Source organism: Trachypithecus francoisi, unplaced genomic scaffold (genome assembly GCF_009764315.1).
Source record: "Trachypithecus francoisi isolate TF-2019V2 unplaced genomic scaffold, Tfra_2.0 Lachesis_group1, whole genome shotgun sequence".
Lineage (NCBI taxonomy): Eukaryota > Metazoa > Chordata > Mammalia > Primates > Cercopithecidae > Trachypithecus > Trachypithecus francoisi.
The window spans coordinates 1233167-1254516 of NW_022681454.1; the positions used below are offsets into that span (position 1 = coordinate 1233167).

Genomic DNA, 21350 nt, shown 5'->3' on the forward strand with positions numbered 1-21350 from the left:
GCAGATGACATGATTTCATGCATACAAAATAATCAGAAATCCATGCAAAAAATATTGGAGCTGAGAAATGAGTTCTGCAAGGCTGCAAATGCAAGATCAATATTTTAAAAATCAGTTGCATTTCTAAAGCAATGAACAATATGAAAATGAAATTAAGAAAATAATTCCTTTTATAATCACATCAAAAAGAATAAACTTAGGAATAAATTCAACCAAAGAAGCACACAACTTGAACACTAAAAACTACAAAACATTGTTAGAAGAAATTAAACATTTAAATATGTGGAAAGACATCTTGTGTTCCTCAATTAGAAGAATTAATATTGTTAAGATAGCAATAGTCCCCATATTGGTCTACAGATTCAATCCAATCCCCATCAAAATTCTAACTGCTTTTTTATTTTTTATTTTTTTGCAGAAATGAAAAGTCCGATCCTAAAATTCATATGAAATTGCAAGAGGACTCAGATAGCCAAAACTACCCAATAAAAGAACTAAATTGGAAGACTTACACATCCCAATTTCAAAAATTACTATAAAACTATAGTAATCAAGACAGTATGGTACTGGCTTAAGGCTAGGTATGGAGACAATGTAACAGAATTGAAAGTCCAGAAACAAACCCCTACTTTTATGGTGAACTGGTTTCAACAAGGGTGCCAAAGTCACTCACTGGAGGAGAAATCAGCTCTTCAGCAAATGGTGCCAAGACAACTGGACCTCCATTTGCAAAAGATGGTATTTGGACTCCTACCTCACACCATATACAAAAAAATTAACCATGGACAAAATTGATCAAATACCTAAAAGTAAAAGTCAAGAGTTTTGGCCCACAGGAGTAGATGGACAGGGTTGAGGGGCTGGTCTCCCAGCAAAGGTGCTGGAGGCTCCTTGATGCTCTTCCCTGACAGCTGAGCCTAGAGTGCACTCCTTGGGATGATGGCGCCCCTCCTCTCACACCATGGCTCAGAACTCAGCACTGAAATCTACCAGGAAGGCCAGGGGCAGGAGAGAGCTCTGCTTAGTGGGAGTGCAAGGACGGAGGCCTCCTCGGGCTGTGTAGACCCTGCCTGGAGGGGACACCAGAGCCATAGGGCACAGGCCTCCCCTATACACATGCATGTGAGGCAGCAGTTGGATCAGTGTGGAGAGAGGGTGGAGGAGGCGCCCACAAGTTACCAAGGTTTGCAGTGAGTTCCTGTCATTCTGCATTCAGGTACAGGGCTCCTAAGACAGCCAGCCCCTCCCCATGGGCCTGTGCACCCGGGCTGGTGGCCCCAGACCACTTGGGTCCCTGTTTTCAGGGTTCTGATGGGATAGAAGAGACTCAGCCCCATGAGGGTATAGGTGCCCCTCATCTCTCCTCCTCAGCAAGGAGGGGCCAGAGGAAGCCCCACGCTAGTGTCAGGGAACAAGGATTCCAGCTCAGGCCCGTCCACGGCTGTGTGACCCAGCATGGGCCATGCTCTCTCAAGGCCTCAGTTTCTCCCTCTGCAGAGTGTGGGATGGGGGAGACCTCACCAGATGGCCCCACATGCTTTAGCACAGAGATAATCCCTTTCCTCGTGACTGACAGGCCAGCCAAGCGGCTCTACTGAGTGTGGGACTCTGTCCAAGCTCTGAGTCAGCCCCAGGGCCGGCCTTGGCAGCCCTGTGCTGGCTGGCCAGGGTTGGCTGTGGATACAAGGAAAGGGATTTGGAATTCAGGGATTTATGCTTTAAATTTCACATTTTCTTTTTCCCAATAGAGTTTCCCGCTCTCAATCTCTGACATGATGGTAAAGCCCTTTGCTGTAGCTAAACTCAGTTGCCATTTTCGGATTGGCATTAGGTTGAGGAGGCTGAGTGCTCACAGGGAAGCCTCTTTCCAGCAGCATCCCTGGGCTGGAAAGGGCAGTGGGGGCAGCATGGGGCAGCAGAGGGTGGCTTAGGCTAAGCCAGAGGCGCCCAGGGCAAACAAAGAGGCACCTACCTCCTTGTTTCTTAGCCTCTTAACACAGATGCTTGCAGCCTGGATTCTAGGAAGGCTCGGGGATACAGCCATCCTGCTGGAAGCCTTTGCTCCTTTAGCCCAGGGAGCACTTGCCCCGGCCCCACACACACACCGGGGAGATGCTACCGGCCAAGGGGAGGCTTGCCCAGGCCACAGCCCAGCTTCAAGCCCTCACATCAGGCTGTTCCAGCTGCCAGGGGCCCTCAGAGGCAGGGCCGAGTGGAAGGAGGTACCAGGGAGGGGACAGAGCTCAATGTCCACTGCAGAGGCTGCTGGAGTCCCTTCTCTGCTTCCACTTCAGCTGGCACAGGGTGGGGCATGGGATGGAGACACCTGAGTACCCACCAGGCCCACACACATATGTGGACATGCATGCATACCACACACACGTGCACACACCCGTATATGGACGCATGCCCCTGACACAGCTGCACCATGCCAGACACACGTCCCACACATGGGTGCACACGCAGAGCACACATGCTCACATGCCATGCACACGCCTGCATCTGAGGCTGACCCTGCCTTTGATCTGGAGGATGCTTATGGACCCTGCTGAGAGAGGGTGGATGTCACTGCAGGGACTCAGTAGGCACTGGAGGGCGCAACGTCCCCTGCCCTAGCCTCCACCCAGGCCCATCCTGTCCCCTGCCCCACACACCCCTCATCACTGGGTCGCCAGGTATCCGTCCTGGAAGAGTCCAGCAGGCCAAGCCTGGCCTCTCCCCAGAGCCCCCCAGTCTCAGTGGGCCCCACCCTGGGGCTGGGGAGGAGGAGTAGGAGTGTGGGGGAGCCGGGTGGGGACTGAGTCCTTTCTCCAGGAGGGGAGATTGTGTGCCCCACAGCCCTGTGTCACCAGAACCCCTCCCCAGCAATAGGGGCCACTCCCATAGGACCTGCCGCCGACCATGAGACAAGAACGTGGGTGGCGCGGGAAGGACATGGAGGAGGGTGGGAAGGACGTCGGGGGCGGCGTAGGAAGGAGGTGGGGGTGGTGTGGGAAGGCCGTGGGGGGGCTATGGGAAGAACATGGGGGCTGCGTGGGCCCTGCTCCCTGCCCCTCTTTGGACCAGGTTGCCATTATGTGGAACCCAGGGGGGTGCCCTGTGTCCCAGCAGCTGTTCCCACCTCCCCTGCCGCCACAAGCTTTGAAGGTGGCCTTGCCCAAGGCCCCACCGGATGTCTCCAGGGAGCTGCAGCCAGACTTTGGGCACAGCAGGCAGTGCCTACGGGTAGAGAGACACCCTCCAGCCGGCCTCTCTCCACCCCCAGCCCCACGACAGCAAATGGGCTCCTCCAGGGTCTTCAGCGAGGTGTCCGGGCCTCTCCTGCCGAGGCCGTGTCATTGGGAGGTGGCCCAGTCAGGCTGGCAGAAAAAAGGACCAACAGGGCCCAACTGGCAGGTCCCGAGAGAGGGACCACTTCAGAGGTGGTTCAAGGAGCTGAGCCCTAGGGTGGGAGGCCTGGGACCAGCCCTGGGGGGAGAGCGATGGCCCCAGGCCTGGAGGGCCAGAGGGAGCAGCTGGTACGCCCTGCAGGGGGAGTGGGAAGAAACCGGGCAGCGGGGCCCTGGTAGTGCAGGCTGCGGGCAGGGCTGTGGAGGCAGGCGGCTTGCCCCGCGCAGCTTCTTCCTGGCCGGGGTGGCCTCCGTGCTCTTCTCTGGGCCAGCTGCGCCGGAGGCCCCGGGAAGAGCCCCCCCTCCCAGTTCTGGCCCTCACGACCTACTCCCCAGCCTGGAAAGTCTGAGCTGGCCCTGCGCGGGCCGGGACACCCTCCCCAGCCTCGCTGGTGGCCTAGTTTCTGCCGGGCGCGGGGGGAATGTGGGTCAACGTTTGCAAGTCTGGCGCGGGGCCAGAGTCAGTGGAAGGAAAAACACTCGGCGGGGGCTGCCTGGCAGAGGTCTCACCTCACAGCCGGCGGTTCCAACCCCACAGCCGGCGGCTACACCCCACAGCCAGCAGAGGCCGCACCTCACAGCCAGCAGCTCCAATCCCACAGCCGGGGGTTCCAACCCTACAGTGGGCGGCTCCAACCCCACAGCGGGCAGCCCCACCCCACAGCCAACAGAGGCCTCACCTCACAGCCAGCGACTCCAACCCCACAGCCGGCGCCTCCAACCCCACAGCCGGCGCCTCCAACCCACAGCCGGCGCCTCCACCCCACAGCCGGCGACTCCAACCCACAGCCGGCGCCTCCAACCCACAGCCGGCGCCTCCAACCCCACAGCCGGCGCCTCCAACCCCACAGCCGGCGCCTCCAACCCCACAGCCGGCGACTCCAACCCCACAGCCGGCGCCTCCAACCCCACAGCCGGCGCCTCAACCCCACAGCCGGCGCCTCCAACCCCACAGCGGCGACTCCAACCCCCAGCCGGCGCCTCCAACCCACAGCCGGCGCCTCCAACCCACAGCCAGCAGAGGCCTCACCTCACAGCGGGAACTCCAACCCCACAGTTGGCGCCTCCAACCCCACAGCCGGCGACTCCAACCCACAGCCGGCTACTCCAACCCCACAGCCGGCGCTCCAACCCCACAGCCGGCGCCTCAACCCCACAGCCAGCAGAGGCCTCACCTCACAGCCGGGAACTCCAACCCCACAGTTGGCGCCTCCAACCCCACAGCCGGCGACTCCAACCCCACAGCCGGCTACTCCAACCCCACAGCCGGCGCCTCCAACCCCACAGCCGGCGCCTCCAACCCCACAGCCAGCAGAGGCCTCACCTCACAGCCGGGACTCCAACCCCACAGCCGGCGCCTCCACCCCACAGCCGCGACTCCAACCCCACAGCCGGCGCCTCCAACCCCACAGCCGGCGCCTCCAACCCCACAGCCAGCAGAGGCCTCACCTCACAGCCGGGAACTCCAACCCCACAGTTGGCGCCTCCAACCCCACAGCCGGCGACTCCAACCCACAGCCGGCTACTCCAACCCACAGCCGGCGCCTCCAACCCACAGCCGGCGCCTCCAACCCCACAGCCAGCAGAGGCCTCACCTCACAGCCGGGAACTCCAACCCCACAGCCGGCGGCTCCAACCCCGCAGCCAGCAAAGGCCTCACCTCACAGCCGATGGTTCCAGTCTCACAGCCCGCGGTTCCAATCCCACAACAGGCAGCCCCACCTCACAGCCGGCGCCTCCAACCCCACAGCCAGCAAAGGCCTCACCTCACAGCCAGCAGCTCCAACCCCACAGCCGGCGGTTCAAGCCTCACAGCCGGCGGTTCCACCTCACAGCCGGCGGCTCAGGGCCACAGGGAGGGCGCCCCATGCAGCACCTCCTGCTGGGCTCTGCCCCCACCGCCGTCCTCTGGAGATGGCCCAAGGCTGGTGCCCGTGACTCACTGGCCCACTCCCACATCTCCTGCGGTCCCAGGGCAGGTCCCACTGGTGTGTGGCCGGCCTCGCAGGAACCACTTCACTCTCCACCATCCACTACTCCCACAGGCAACAGAACCAGCCCCCTGGCCCCTCGGTGGGTGCACCAGCTTAGTGGCCCTGGCGGCCCCCTGCCCCTCAGAGGCCAGCCAGCCTCCAGCACCCTCCCTGAGTCCTCAGCCCCTTGGAGGCTGCCATGGCACCCGAACCCCCCGGATCCAGGCACAGCTCCAGAGGTTGGGCGGGTGGGGGCTGCATCCTGGGCTCCACATGTGGGTGGGCACTGTCACAGCCCCTCCTGAGTAGCCCTCAGCAAGCAGGGCTGCAGGGTGGGCTCCATGCAAAATCGCTGTCACAGCCCAGGGCTGTCAGAAGGCAGAGGCGCAAAACCTGGTCATGGCCCTCAGCCCTGGGACGCCCCGCCCCAGGACCCCCCACCCTTGGAGAACCCCAGCCCCAGGATGCCCACACCTCAGCCTCCTAAGTAGTTGGGACTACAAGGATGCACTACCACACCCAGCTAATTTTTTTTTTTTAATATTTGTAAAGTGGTCTCATTGTGTTGTCCAGGTCAGTTTCGAACTCCTGGTCTCAAGCCATCCTTCTGCTCGACCTCCCATGGTGCTGGAATTGCAGGAGTGAGCCCCACACCTGGCCATGTGCCTTGTTGAGTTACTGACTTTGCCTTTGCTGTGGGGATCTGGGTTGGGGTCCTGTGCCTCACATGAGAATAGAGGATCATGGGGTAGTTCCTGGCACCCTCCCCCCAAGGAGGCTCACACAGGCCAGGACCGCCCCCTCTGGCTGCCCCATCGCTGTCCCCGACATGCCCTTTGCCTTCTCCTCTGTGAACCACAAAGCACACTGATGGGGTGCCTGGTGCCCCCCTCAGTCAGGGCTCATAGGGGAGGCCCTTATTTAACGTCTCTTACTGGGCACACCCAGAGGCCACATGTTCCAGGGTCAGAGAGACCAGGAGAAATCCCAGCTTCTTTACTCATGGCTGTGCATCTTCAAGAAGGTGACTGTGACTCTCTAAACCTCAGCCTTCTCTGTCTGACAGCACAAAGGTCTGCAAGTCTCTAGGGGCCATGTGAGCTCCATGGGGACCTCTCATCTCTGCCATGAAAGCAGCTAGGGGAAGTGCACGTGAGCTGTGTGGCCTCATACCGACCAAGACCCTGGGGGTCACACCAGGCAGCGCTGAGAAGCAGAGCAGAGGCCGCCACGGTGACCAGGGTTGCTGCTGAGACGCAGGGCAGAGGCCGCCATGGTGACCAGGGTTGCTGTTGAGACACAGGGCAGAGGCCGCCACAGTGACCAGGGTTGCTGGCGAGACGCAGGGCAGAGGCTGCTGTGGTGACCAGGGTTGCTGCTGAGACACAAGGCAGAGGCTGCCACGGTGACCAGGGTTGCTGCCTGCCTGCCACACACCCCACTTGGGCCTCTGGCTGTCTCCTCTCCTGCAGAAACCCCATGGGCAGGTGTGCAGCCAGCGCGGAGGGAAGACGTGTGTGCCAACAGAGAGAGCACGAGGCCTGGAGTTCTCATCTGTGCCACCAGAAGCAGGGGATAGTGAAACATCATCCACGGTCACCAGGGAGACGGCTCCATCCCAGGCATCCCACACCAGCCCAGAAATGTCACCGGTAAGCGCCACAGCAGACACTAGAAGATATGTCATCCATATGCATTATCCAGAGAAAGTACTGGAAGGAAGCCAGCCACTGCCCATGAGTGGGAGCAGAGGACACCCCCCTGACATCAAGGTGAGGCCAAGGGGAGAGGAAGCGGGGCTGTGGGGCCTGTGACGTCAGCACGTGCGGGTGGGCACACCAGGGGGGAGGGGGGACGATGACCGACGTAGAAGACATAAACCTCCATGAGCCAAACAACATGGGAGCTAAACTCGGAAAGCCAACTGGAAGGGGACGCGATGAGGGGAATTGAGGGTCACAGGAGCTCCCTCCGTGTCTCTCTCTCCGTAATTAGGTCTAGTGGCGACAGAAAAATGCAGACAGATCGATATGGATGGTCATGCTCATGTTCCTCACAGGAAACAGCGTTTCTGAACGTTCCTCACAGGAAACAGAGCTTCCAAACATTCCAGTTTCCGATAAGTCCATGTCTGTTGTGTATTGGCTGCAAAGAAAACCTCAAGGAACTAAAAAGTAGAATAATTTAAATGATCCTATTATCCAAATATTGTAAAATAAATAACGGAAAGTGCCACCTCTTTCCCCCAAAACTTAGAAACCAACACACTCCCAGGTAGCCCTTGGGTAAAACAGGATATTAAATCTGAATGTGCGCTCTCTGAAAAGCCAAGAAACCATAAATATTGATCCAGCGCTGAGGACTCAGCTAATGCAGCGCCCAGAGCCCCCAGCACAGCTCTTGTTTTTTAGAGGAAAAAATAAACGAGAGGGACTTTGTGCCATCCTAAGAATCTAAAATGAGAACAAGAAAGTGCATTTTAAAAAGTAGGGAGAATTATGAAGATAAAGCCAGAAATTAATGAAGTAGAAAACAAATAAGTAAAAAGGAGAAATGATTGTTTTTCTGAAATAAATAAAATAAAATCCCCTTGCCCAGCCCAAAAGCTGCATCAAGAAATGACTGCCTAGGCTGGGCACGGTGGCTCATGCCTATAATGCCCACACTTTGGGAAGCAGAGGTGGGCGGATCGCTTGAGGCCTGGAGTTTGAGACCATCCTGGCCAATACGGTAAAACCCTGTATTTGCAAAAATACACAAACTAGCCGGGTGTGGTGGTGTGCGCCTATAGTCCCAGCTACTCGGGAGACTAAGGCAGAACAATTACTTGAATCTGGGAGGCAGAGGCTGCAGTGAACTGACATCGTGACCCTGCACTCCAGCCTGGGTGATAAAGTGAGACTCTGTTTCCAAAAGAAAAAAAACCCACAAAAATGAAAACTAAATAAATAAATGACTATATTTAGAATTTACGTACATTGAAATAGAAAAACCCACACACGATTAGGAAGAAGGAGACCCCAGTATGGAAGAGGCTGGAGAAATGATGAGACAGCCCACTCGGCCAGGGCAGCTGCTTGGAAACCTGCAGCAGCAGACCATGTTGTCCTGGGTGTAAAGTCCAGAATGACTCTGGACAAGCGGCACCACGCGGAGATGAGCACAAGGAGCTGGAGAGGGCAACAGCTGAGCCAGGAAAGGAGGCTCCAGGAGCAGATGTCCGCAGCTGACGATGACCTCACCTTCCATGGAAAGAAAGTCATCCCAGGGTTACTTTAACCTTCCCAAGACATGAAAGGATGGAAAACTCTGTAATTCGTCTCATGAAACCAGGATAATTTAATTCAAAAACCTGATGTGGAACAAAAAGAGAAAACCATAGACAAATATCACTTTCAGAAGATGCAAAAAAATCTAACAGAATAGCAAATAGGACTCAACGCAGCGTCAGCGGATTCTACACAAGAGAACAGCAAATAGGACCCAACGCAGCTTCCGTGGCATCATGTTATGGCCAAGCAGATGAAGGCCAGGCTTACGAGGGCAGCCCAGCAATCAGAGACATCATTTCATTAGCCAATTAGCACAGAAAATTCAGAGAACCCTATCGACAGGTACTGAAAAGAAAATTGACCAAATTCAGCAATCATTATGAATAAAAGCTCTATTTCTAGTAAAATAGAAAAAAGTGCAAAAGTCTGTGTCCACAATGGCCAAGATCATTCTATGTGGAAAACACAAATGTCACAAATCCAGGGTCGACTCAGGGGACCTGCTGCTGTAACAATTGTCCAGCATTTTCTAGGAGGTTCTGGCAAACTTAATAAGAAAACCGAATAAATGGCACAAACATCAGAAAAAGTAAGATAATTTATTCTGTTGATGACATGATTGTAAACCTAGTTATGCCTCTGCCCCCTCATTTAAAAATTAAAAATCAGGCCAGGTGCGGTGGCTCACGCGTGTAATCCCAACACTTTGGGAGGCCGAGGTGGGCGGATCATCTGAGTTCGGGAGTTTGAGACCAGCCTGACCAACATAGTGAAACCCTGTCTCTACTATAAACACAAAATTAGCTGGGCATGGTGGTGCATGCCTGTAATACCAGCTACTTGGGGGGCTGAGGCATGAGATTCGCTTGAACCCATGGGCGGAGGTTGCAGTGAGCCGAAATCGCACCACTGCACTGCAGCCCAAGCCGGAAGAGTGAAACTCCATCTCAAAAAAAATTAAAATTACAAATCAGTAAAAAACGTTTAATACAAGATGAATATACAAAAATTAGTAACTTCTCACTCCTCTAGCAATAATCACTTGGGAATTAAAGAAAAAAAAGAGCCAAAATATTCCATTTGCCATGGCAACTGAGTTAGTTGGGTTGAAGGTTAGGATGCTGTAAGGAGCAGCTCCGGGCATGGGGAACTCGATGGAGCATCATTTCTCTCCCACATGGTGGCTGAGAACGGCTCGGTGGGCTGCTCTGTCATCACACATGGGGTCCCTCAATCACGCCTCTCCTCTAGCCTTCCAGGCATCTTTCCTGGCTGCGGGGTTCCAATGGGTGCAGAAATGCCCACATCCAGCTGGCAGGAGGGGCCAGGGCAGGGGCAGGAGAGTAGAGGCCATGTTTTCCAAGACCACATGTGAGACATGGCCCATGTTGCCATGTGCGTTCCGTGGTTAGCCCTTGGTCAGGGCCTGGCTTGGCTGGAAGATGGGCTTGCTAAGGCAGGGACAGGCAATGCCATCGCAGGAGAAGGGGCCGGAGCTGGCAGGAACAGGGTCTCCAGGTGACAAAAGCCTCCGACAATTTGGCAAGAAAGGTGGGGGCGGGCGTGAGAGGACGCAGGGCCCCCACCGCTCAAGCAAGGAGAGCGGGGAGCAGAGCCACGGAGAAGGCCCAGCCGGGAGCCGCTCCTGCCAGCCTGAAGCCCAGCCTCCAGGTTCCATGAAATCACCTCCAGTTATCCCAGGAGAAAGGTGCACCTAGGAAAGAAAAAACAGGCAGCTCGGACCCAGGCTCCAATCCCGGCCCCCAGTTACCAGACAGGGGCAGCCACATCGCGTCTGTGTGCCTCAGTTTCTACATCTGCGGCTGCAGTGATGGTTGTGCCCGCCCAGTGGGGCTGCTGTGAGTTAAGGGGTGAGAGACAGAGACGCTTCCCTGTCCACTGTCTCCAACACGTTCTTCCTGGTCACCCCTCACTCAACACCCCAGAGACCAGGCAGGCGCCACGGACAGTTGAGAAGACATCCAGCCTGCAGAGCGGAGTCCAGGACCCAGAGAAGCTTCAAGGGTGAGCAGGGTGGGTCGGGGCTGGGAGTAAATGACAGGCGGAGGGAGGAGGGAGCTTCAGGACAGGAGGTGCAGGCTGAGTGAGGATGGCTGAGCGGCCCTTATGTCAGAGCAGGGGAGGCTCAGCGGAGGTAGGGGCAGGCTCAGCCTCTGCGCTTCTGCCTCCAGGATGTTATGGATCTGGCGGGGAACGCGTAAACCATGAGCTCACCCCGTGGGAACGTGGTTTCCTCTGGCTGCCCGCACAACAGCTGTTCCCCATCAGTACCGGCCCCATCTCCCTAGCAGGAAGCCGGGCAGCCACTGCAGGCCAGGTGTGGACGCCCCTCACAACCCTCCCATCTGCGCGGACATCACTGGACGGGGTGGTAAGGGGGAGGGGAGCAGCGAGGAGAGGGTGGGGTGCAGCCCCCCATGTCTCTGGCCCCCTCTGGTCCCTACTTTGCTGTGACCATGTGGAGGAAGCCCAGCTCCCGGAGGTGGGGCCAAGCCTTCAGGATCCTCAGTGCCACCAACCAGGCCTGACCCCGACTGCTGACTGAGCCCCACGTGGTTCCTCTGCCCTGGACATGCGCACCCCCGTGCCCTCCTGGCTCTGCTGCAGCAGACCTGTGTGCCAGGGCCTTCTAGACGGTTCTGGCACCTCCTGTGTGGACTGTTCCCACCATACCTGGTCTGGGCTGAGGCTTTCTGGCCCTTCCCCTTCTCACCCTGACGATGTTGGCCTGGGGGGCCCATGAATGTGCCCTGCCCACGTGGCCCTCTGCAGTCACCCACAGCCAGCAGGACCCAGATTCCTTGCAGGCCAAATGCAGGTGCCCCAGCTCCTCCAGCCCTTCCCCCCGCAGTATGTGGCCAGTGACAAAGAGGGGATGAGTTTGGCCCTGTGCCATGCTGGGGCCACATGCCTGCCCTGAGTGTCCCAGCTGTGAGTCCCCAGCCCACTCGCTTCAGGCACTGCCAAGCCCCTTGCTGTCTTCCCTGAAGAGGGTGTGGGTTTCTCCAGGCCAGGCCTGTGGTCAGCAATGCAGGCAGGTGTTTGTGACCAGGGCGTCTGTGTTATCAGACACAAGAATAGCCCCCAAACCACGCAGGGAGGGAGGAGGCCCTGAGAGAGAAGGTGCCGTTACACACACGTGACCACAGAGAAGGCTGCCTTCACCCCATCCGCACCCTGGGCGCGCCTGCCGCGCTGAGGACCCAGCACGGTTTCTGGTTTTCTGGTGCTGCCTTCTTTTTTTTTTTTTTTTTTTTGAGACAGAGTCTTGCTCTGTTGCCCAGGCTGGAGTGCAGTGGCCTGATCTCGGCTCACTGCAAGCTCCGCCTCCCGGGTTCAGGCCATCATCCTGCCTCAGCCTCCCGAGTAGCTGGGACTACAGGCGCCCGCCACCACGCCTGGCTCATTTTTTGTATTTTTAGTAGAGACGGGGTTTCACCGTGTTAGCCAGGATGGTCTCAATCTCCTGACCTCGTGATCCGCCCGCCTCAGCCTCCCCAAGTGCTGGGATTGCAGGCGTGAGCCACCGCGCCCGGCCAGTGCTGCCTTCCTGGGGCGTGGTCTTCACAGTGCCTCACCTGGCTCCTGCAAAACAGCTTCATGGAGATGAAATTCACATGCACACAAGTCACCCTTTACAGTGTACAATTCAGTGGTTTTTAGTACATTCACGAAGTTGTGCAACCATTCCCACTCAGCTCATTCCGGAACACGTTTATCATCCGCAGAAGACGTCCTGTGCCTGTTAGCAGCCGCTCCCCCCCGCGGTTTGAGTGCGGCCACAACAGAACGCCAGACAGCGCTTTATCAACAGACACTTCCTGCCTCCCAGTCTGGAGGCCAAGGTCCCAGCAGGGCCATGTCGGGTTCTCCTCTTCCAGGACGGTCCCTCACATGCGGCATCCTCACCGGCTGGAGGGTGGGCCTGCCCCACAAGCCCTTTTCATAGTGGCTTTAGTCACAAGGGCTCTGCCTCGTGAGTGGATCAGACACCGCCCATCAGGCCCCACCTCCTGGCACTGCCCGGGGTCTAAGTATCCGCCTGAGCTTTAGAGGATGCAAGCATTCCAACCACAGCACTGCATGCAGGGCCCAGCACTCCCCCCTCTCACATACAAAATCGTATGAGTCAGCGTTCTCTAGAGGGACAGGACTCATAGGAGACATGAACAGGGGATGATCTTGGACTCCCTGCCCACCTTCCAGACACACGGGGGCAGGGCTGGGCCCCCACAGCTTTGCTGGGCTCAGCCCACTCAGGGCGTGGGGGTTGGAGTCTCCTGCCTGCCACTCTCCCAGGCTGCGGTTGGTCACTGGTGGCCCTGCAGTCCTGGGGTCTCGGAGGCAACCCCCACCCCCTCGCCTCGGCTTCACTGGGCATTGCTCCGCTGGGGATTCTGAGGCAGCTCCACCCCAAAGATGAGCCTCTGCCTGGGCCCCAAGACTGTCAGCAACATCCTTTGAAATCTGGGTGGAGGCCGCCGTCACTTGCAGGGTCAGTACCGCGTGGATGCCACCAAGGCCCACCGCATGCGCCTTCAGGAGCAACAGGTGGAGCTGCACCTGCGCCTGCCTGAGCCATAGCGGGGGCAGCTAAGGAGGGCTGGGCCAGGATCTGGGGAGACCCAGGCAGGCAGTGAGCTTTGTGGTCCCAAAGGTGCCCCAGAGGCCCATCCCTTGCCATGATTCTGCCCTCAGGGCCCTTCTGGAAGGAACTAGCTTGGCTGTTTTTTCTCCGAATTCTGCCATGTGAGGCTGGATATGCCGTCGGAGCTGCCCCCAGCCTGCCAGTGCCTGGATCTTGGACTCCCCAGCTTGAGAACTACAGGAAATAAATTTCTGTTGCTTGTAAATTACCCAGTCTGAGGTGTTTTGTTACAGCAGTGGGGATGGACTAAGACCCTTCCTGTTTTCCCCCAGCTGTGCCCTCACCCCCAGACCCAGGCAGCCAGGAGTCTACTCTATGTCACCATGGACCTGCCCATTCCAGACATTTGATATAAATGGTCTCATGTGATATGTGGCCGTCCACGTCTGACCTTCACTTAGCAAATGTTTGCGAGGTTCATCTACTTTGGAGCATGGGCCAGAGCTTCGTTCCTTTTTACGGGTGAAGAACAGTGTGGGGCCAGGCCACAATGTGCTCAACTGTCCCTCAGCCAATGGACATGTAGGCTATGCCCACCTTGGGGCTATTGTGAATAATGCTACTAGGAACATTTGTGGATAAGCTTTTGTGTGGACACGTTTCTGATTCTCAGGGACGTGTTCCCAGGAGTGGGACTGCTGGGTCACATGGAATTCGGCTTCACGCTTTGAAGAACAGAACAGCCACATGTGAGGTTCCCGCGTCTCTGCCCTGATACCTGTGATGCTTTCGGTCCAGCCATCCCAGTGGGTGTGAGGTGCGGTCTCATGTGTTTTTTATTTGCATTTTCCTGGTGGCTAATGGTGTTAAGCAGCTTGTCATGAGCTTGTTGGCTGGTGGCATACATTATTTGAAAAAAACATCTATTCAAATTCTTTTGCCCTTTTTTTTTTTTTTGAGTTAGAGTCTCGCTGTGTTACCCAGGCTGGAGTGCAGTGGCACGATCTCGGCTCACTGCAACCTCTGTCCCCCAGGTTCAAGCAATTCTCTTGCCTCTGCTTCCTGAGTAGCTGGGATTATAGGCGTGCACCACCACACCCAGCTAATTTTTGTATTTGTAGTAGAGATGGGGTTTCACCATGTTGGCCAGGCTGGTCTCAAACTCCTGACCTCAAATGAGCCACCCAGCTCGGCCTCCCAAAGTGCTGGGATTACAGGTGTGAGCCACCGCGCCCGGCCTCCTTTGCCCATTTTTAAACTCAGTTGTTTATCTTTGCATTGCTGAACTGTAAGAGTTCTTTAGCACATTGGTTTTTCACTACCTCACCCTGGAGCCGATGCACATCCCTTCTGCTCAGTCATTAGCCAGAAATGCAGAGAAATGCTACTGTATGATGCCATGACCTCAGCCTGATGTGCAGGAGTCCCTAGAATATTAGACGGGCCCTGACTGTCTGTAAGATACAGACCCAGGAGGGGGCTTTGCACTGTTGATCTGACCACAGCCCCTCACTGATTCAAAAACGTCCCCTTTAGCGTGTCTGTAATGCCAGTGTGTTCCCCGTTCATCTTGTTACTGGGACCGCCCCACGTACCAGCTCCACACAGGGCTGACCAGGTGCAGCCTCCGGTGTGTGTTAAAGCCTAGTGCCAACAGTTCCCTCGTGGATCTTTTGTTCCAGAATTTCCTTAGTTTTCTTACTTATTTTTCCACGTTAACTTCACAATCAATCTACCTGGTTCCAGGGTTCTCTGGTGTTTTAATTGGCTGCCCCGTGGCAGCCAGCTAGCATGGGGCATGGCGCCTCGTGACGCCCAGGATAGACCGGGCTTGTTGCTGGTCTGCGGTCCTCGGTCAGGCCTCAGACCCTCTATAACAGGTATAGATCTGCCCGCTGTTTGCTCCTAGAAATTTGCAATTTTTGTTGCTGTTGAGAATGGTGCCTTCTCTTTCTTCATCGTCTCTCCTAACTGGAAGTGCTTGAATTTGAAAGATGCTGATTCTTGACGCTGAATTTTGTGCACAGCCACCCTCCTAAACTCACCTCTGCCTTCGAATCAATTTTCCAAATCTATGAGGAGTTGCAGCAGGCTGTGCTCAGCTGCAGAGTCTCCCTCTAGCCGTGTGCGTGCAGCTCCTCCTGGGGCTCTTGGCTGTGAGGCCTGTCCTGTCCCTGTGGCTGAGGCTGTCCCCTCCCTGTTCCCTCGCCATGCCCTCCCCGTAATGCTGCCTGGACTCTGCACAGGGCAGGGCCCTGGGGGCACATGGAGAGGAACTGGCTGTGGGTGGAGACAGCACCCAGCTGAGGTCCTGGGGAAGAGGCCATGCCCGGGGTTCCTGGACACAGGAGGTGGGGCTGGCTGAGGCTCGATGCCTGCGCTGGGCATGGAGGAGGCACCTTCGAGCTGGGGCCTCCTCGGAGCAGCTGCATCTGGGGGCAAACCCTGCCCCTCGGTTTTCGTGTCCACATCTTTACTAGAACTGCAGCTGGCACCCGTGGAGCTGTGGGCTTTGTCCAGGGAGAGCCGTGCCCAGCACCTGGGGGGCCCTGCAGGGGTGCTGGACTCAGGGTTAAAAACGAGGATCCTGGCCGGGCGCGGTGGCTCAAGCCTGTAATCCCAGCACTTTGGGAGGCCGAGACGGGCGAATCACGAGGTCAGGATATCGAGACCATCCTGGCTAACACGGTGAAACCCCGTCTCTACTAAAAAATACAAAAAACTAGCCGGGCGAGGTGGCGGGCGCCTATAGTCCCAGCTACTTGGGAGGCTGAGGCAGGAGAATGGCGGGAACCCAGGAGGCGGAGCTTGCAGTGAGCTGAGATCCGGCCACTGCACTCCAGCCCCGGCGACAGAGCGAGACTCCATCTCAAAAAAAAAAAAAAAAAAAAAAAAAAACGAGGATCCTGGCCGGGTGCGGTGGCTCAAGCCTGTAATCCCAGCACTTTGGGAGGCCGAGACGGGCGGATCACGAGGTCAGGAGATCGAGACCGTCCTGGCCTACACGGTGAAGCCCCGTCTCTACTAAAAAATACAAAAAACTAGCCGGGCGAGATGGCGGGTGCCTGTAGTCCCAGCTACTCGGGAGGCTGAGGCAGGAGAATGGCGTAAACCCGGGAGGCGGAGCTTGCAGTGAGCCGAGATTGCGCCACTGCACTCCAGCCTGGGCGACAGAGCGAGACTCCGTCTCAAAAAAAAAAAAAAAAAAAAAAAAAAAAAACCAGGATCTGGCCTCCTGCAACCCTGTCCGCAGAGGCCCCATTGGAGCCGCCTGGCTCTCCCTGCCGCCAGCCCAAGCATCTGAGGCTTTTGCCACCAGTGCCTGTGGCAGCCTCGGGGAGGGTGGAGGCCCAGCAGGGAGGGGCATCACTTGGTGTTGATCGGGGAGATGCCGGCGTCTCCACAGCCCCAGGGCCTCCAGGCCCGCCCCGGCTCCCTCACTCAGACGCCCCACCCACAAACACCTGCCCAGGTCCCACCAGGGGCCCCTCTCACCCCTGAAGCTGTGCAGGCCCTCGGCCGACAAACTGGGACCCTCAGCTTGGATGGGCAAGAAGGTCCAGGAGGGGCCCCTGAGACCTTCTTGCTTGGGCCTGGGGATTGGGGCCGCAGGAAGCCATGCTCCACCCCTGATGCCCACCCCCAGCTCCCCTGGCTGCCTCCTGGCCTCTGTCTCCCTCCAGGCCCCCATCCTGACTAGGGAGTTGGGGGGGTAGGGGCGGAACTTTGGGAGGAGGCCACACCCAGCGTGGTGGGGGTGGAGCTTTGGGGAGGAGGCCACGCCCAGTCTGGTGGGGAGCAGAGTTTTGGGGAGGAGGCCATGGCCAGCATGGTGGGGGCGCAGCTTTTGGGAGGAGGCTACACCCAGCATTGGGTTTGCATTTCCAGGGTGGGCTTCTTCCTGGACTCCTCCCCTGGCACTGGGTTGAGGGCTGTCAGGGTGACCCTGCCCTACCCAAGGCTGACCTGGGGCCATGAGCAGAAGGCTGCCCCCCTCACTGCTCCTCATGAGTCCCTGTGTGCCCCCACGGGAGCCAGCAGGCAGCCACCGGACCCCAGCCACCTCTCAGGGCACCCAGGACTGGAGAGGACCCTGCCCGGGGTCTGCGGTGCCACTCACTCACCCGGCTGCAGCCCCCAGATCCCCAGGGCTGACCGTGGGCCTAGGCTGAGCTGACTGGACTGGGGGTTGTCAGCCCTTGGTCTGGCCCCACCACTGCTCTGCCAGGGCGGGGGAGGCTGGCAGCCCAGGTTGTGGGGCCAGAGGGCCATGCTGTGACAGACGAGAAGAGGGAGTGACCCGGAGGGCCCAGGGCAGGGACCAACAGCAAATGCCTCCCTAGGTGGTCTCTCCAGGACAGATGTGTCCCCTGTGGGAGGGCTGAGGCGCCCAGCAAGGGCAGCAGCTCCTCGGGGCACGGGGACCCAGCGGGCTGAGTGGGACTCTTGGAATAGAAGGAGCCTCTCCAGACTCAGCTCTGCAAGTGGAGTCGGGAGGCAGCACCTGAGGCTCCTGGCGGGGAGGCAGCACCTGAGGCTCCTGGCGGGGAGGCAGCCTTGCCCTGCGAGGTCTCCCTCAAGGGGCAGAAGAGCCAGGGTGCCCCACCAGCAGCAGAGAACAAACCCCAGTTCAAGGTGAACCCCAGGTGTGGGGTGGGTGTAAAAGCAGGTGGCTTTGACCACGAGTGGACAGGTGAGGGGCAGACAGGTGTGAGCAGGTGAGGGGACAGGTGGGAGACACATGGAGGGTGGGGGAAGATGGGGACAGAAGAGGCAGTGGGGGCAGATGTGGGGCAGTTGGAGGTAGATGGGGGTGGATGGTGTCAATTGGGGGTGGATGGGGTTAGGTCTGAGCAGGTGAGGGGTGGGTGGAGGGCACGGGGAGGGGGCTGGCGTTGTGTGGGCAGGTGTGGGCAGGTGCAGGGCAGTGCCGGGGAGGCACTGTCAGGTGAGTGTGGGGCTGGGAAGAGGCTGACCTGGGATACCAGGGCTGCTGCTCAGAACCTGCTCTCTGGGTAGGCAGCCGGGCTCCACCAGGTGTGACCGCCCACTGCACAGAGGGGGTGGGGGCTGGAGACCCAGACACCTGCAGGGGCTGGGAGGGATGTGGGTGAGTCTGGCTCCTCCCACACCCTTCATCCCACCAGCGTCCATAGCCTTGGCCCTGGCTGTCCCTGGTGTCCCCCCTACTGGGCACCCCCGGCTGGAGGCAGCTTGCATCAGGGACCTGGAGAGTGAGTGGTGAGCCCACCACAGTGGGATCCTACAGACGCTGCTACCACTGACCAATGGCGCCGGTAGCTGGTTTAAAAAAGAAAGGGCAGCACAGAGGCCGCCCGGAAGAGCCGGTGTTTCCAGGAGCCGCGCTTACAGACGGCGCCAGAGGGTCCGACTGCGCTGCGTTTACAGATGCGCCTAACCTTATATTGTTCAAGTCGCACGTCCTGCCTGACAGAGATGTTTTCGGACTCTACATGGGAAGCCCTGGGCTGCTGTGTGAAGGTCGGGTCAGGGGGCGGCTGAGGCTGTCCGGGGCAGTGGTCAAGGGCTTGGGGAAGCAGAGGTAGACTCACCAGGTGCTGGTGCTGAGAGGGGCTGGAGAATACCAACTCGACCCACGCCCTGGCTGGGTCACCCCGTTCCTGCTGGGGTTTGATGCCAGGCAGAGCGGGTCAGGCCAGGAGAGGCCTGGGGCCAGCCTGGGGAGCAGAGCTGCACAGCGGGGCAGAGGTCCTCCTGCGGGCACCGGGCTCAGGGCCCAGTGGCCAGATGGTTTTCTTTGCTGCAGGGAGTGCCGGCTGTGGGGGGGGCCTGGGAGGGCGTGTGCAGCTGGGCCTTGCTTGGGCTTCTCTGCTGTTGTTTTTTGCTGGAAAATCCATCCTGCAAGTCCAGCTGGGCTCTGGCTGAGAGCAGCTAGGGGTGGGGTGGTGGGTGCTTTCTGGCCTCTGTGGGGCAAGTTCTGGGCCCACAGTGGGGAGAGAAGGCAGGATGGGGTGGGGCCCCGAAGAGCCTGGCTCCCCCTACTCTGTGCCCTGCTTGGGTCACCCCGGAAGGACTGTCCCGATCCTCCCAACTTCCTGCCCAGGCCCCTGGAGCTACCTGCAGCCTCCCCTTGCTCCCGTGCCCAGGCAGAGGTCTACAGGAGACCAGAGCTGGGGCATTCATCAGCAGCCACAGGAGAGTTCCCCACTGAGACGCAGTAGCCTGAGGTGCTGGGGCTGCCCGACCCTGCCCAGCTCCACCCCTCTTGCCTCTGAGCCCCACCCAAGGCCTGGAGAATCACTGCTTCCTCCTGCTCCAGGGGTTCCAGCAGCGCCGTTGGAGGGTGTGCCTGCCGCGTCCTTAGCCCTCTCTGCCCACCTTTCTCTGCCCACGGACTCTGGCCACGGTGCCAACGCATCAATGGCCTGTGCCTCTGCTGTCCGAGCTCAGGGGCCTCCAAGGCTGGCATACAGCAGCTCGTTTTACCCATGAGGGGGAAGCCCAGGACCTGTGTTCTTGACCACACGTCCAGTTCATACAGACGCACATGCACATGCCTGCCCACCAGGCAGACACCCACACACCTGCACGCAAGCGCACGCCAAGCCAGTGGGCCCAGTCCCTGCCCCGGAGTCCCTGTGTCAGAACCAGGCTGCTGGTGGCTGTTTCCTCTTCAATATGCCTGAGTTTTATGAGCCCAAATTAATAGACCTTCGTTGCTGCATATAAATTTGAGGATAACATTGTTCAATCTGTTCAACGTAAGCAGTTGAAATTTTGCCTGGGGTGGTGATGGACGTCTCTAGCACTTGGTAAAATGTATTTAAAGGGCATGTATTATTTGACGACATTAACAGCCCGCCGCCCACAAGCACAGCCCATCTCGTCATCGGGCGGCCGCACCGTTCACCACGGTTGGCGGCCCCAGTTACTCCCACGGTCTTTACCAGCCGGGTGCCAGCGGCTGGGACCAGGTTCTGACCACTGTGCCCACTCACTGTGGAATCAGGCGAGTGGGCCAGACCCTGCGTCGTAAGGACAGAGCAGGACACGTCCTGTCACAGGGCACCCGCTGTCTGCAACTTTTGTTTGTTTCTGCCCCAGGTTGGGCGGGACAGTTGGCGGGCACCACAGGCGCTCCTGTGAGGCTGCCTGGCCAGTCCCAGGATTAGCTGCAGGCTTTGGCTGATTTTCTGGAGTCTTGTACACAGATGCTTGTCAGCAAATACCAGCGGCTTATCTCCTCCTTTCCAACATGCAAACCTTATTTCATGTTAGGTTTTGGCACAACCTCCAGTCTAATACCAACCTCTAGGGAGATAAACAGTGCTGCCCATTTCACAGGCCAGGAAACTGAGGCTGAAGCCCCCCCCACCCACCTCCTGCTACCCCACACCCTTGCTGGGCGTTGTTTTTTGCTGGAAAATCAATCCTGCAAGTCTTGCTGGGTGGGGTGACTCCCCTGAGGTGGCACCAAGGGGAGGTTCGTTTCGAGGCTCAGAACACTTTTCTGACAGCTTTCTGTCCCTTACATCCCAGACTCAGTCACACTTCAGCGTCCCGGCTCCCTGGCCGCCAGTCTCACACCACGGACAGCCTTTGGAGGTGTTCTATTCCTGCCCCAACCCTTCTACTTGGAAACATGGAAACAATGAGGCCAGCTGAGTGGGAGCCTCCAGGCCTGTGTCCAGAGCTAGTTCCCGGTGCCTGGCTGCCTCTCGGGGCGGGGCCTGTCTCCAGCTGGAGCTGGGAGGGCGGCCTACCCTGCCAGAGGCCAGCCCCACCCTCGGCTGCCATGGGGGCTGACCAGGGCCCAGTGACCCAGCCCAGGGCTTGCCTGTGCAGAGGCTGGAGCCAGCGGTCAGCATGGAACTCCTGGTCTTCCTACTGACACCTCTGCAGCCCGCACCAGCGATATCAGAAAACATCAGCTCCAGCCTGCAGCCCAGACACTTGAAGTCACCTTGGCTGCCCCTCCTCACACCCATGCCCACGTCGGCGAAACCAGGGCTGGCTCTTTAACTGTGTTCAGAACCCACCCTTCCCACCCCGCCCAGGCCACCTCCCTTAGCGACCCAGGGGCTCCAGGATGAGCCCCAGACAGGTCAGAGATGGGCTGGGCGGC

General features: G+C 58.1%; 1 protein-coding gene across 1 annotated transcript; it reads right to left on the reverse strand.

The window, feature by feature from the left end:
- Window positions 1-10985: 10985 nt before the first annotated feature.
- On the reverse strand, window positions 10986-11804 carry LOC117085025. Its single transcript, XM_033213416.1, has one exon. It carries the CDS (start codon window positions 11562-11564, stop codon window positions 10986-10988), a length of 579 nt encoding a protein of 192 aa, XP_033069307.1. The 5' UTR covers window positions 11565-11804.
- Window positions 11805-21350: the final 9546 nt, after the last annotated feature.

What these genes read in the sequence shown, in the direction of transcription:
- LOC117085025 (XM_033213416.1), bottom strand. Translation starts at nt 11,564, where the DNA reads ATGTGGCCCCAGCATGGCACAGGGCCAAACTCATCCCCTCTTTGTCAC.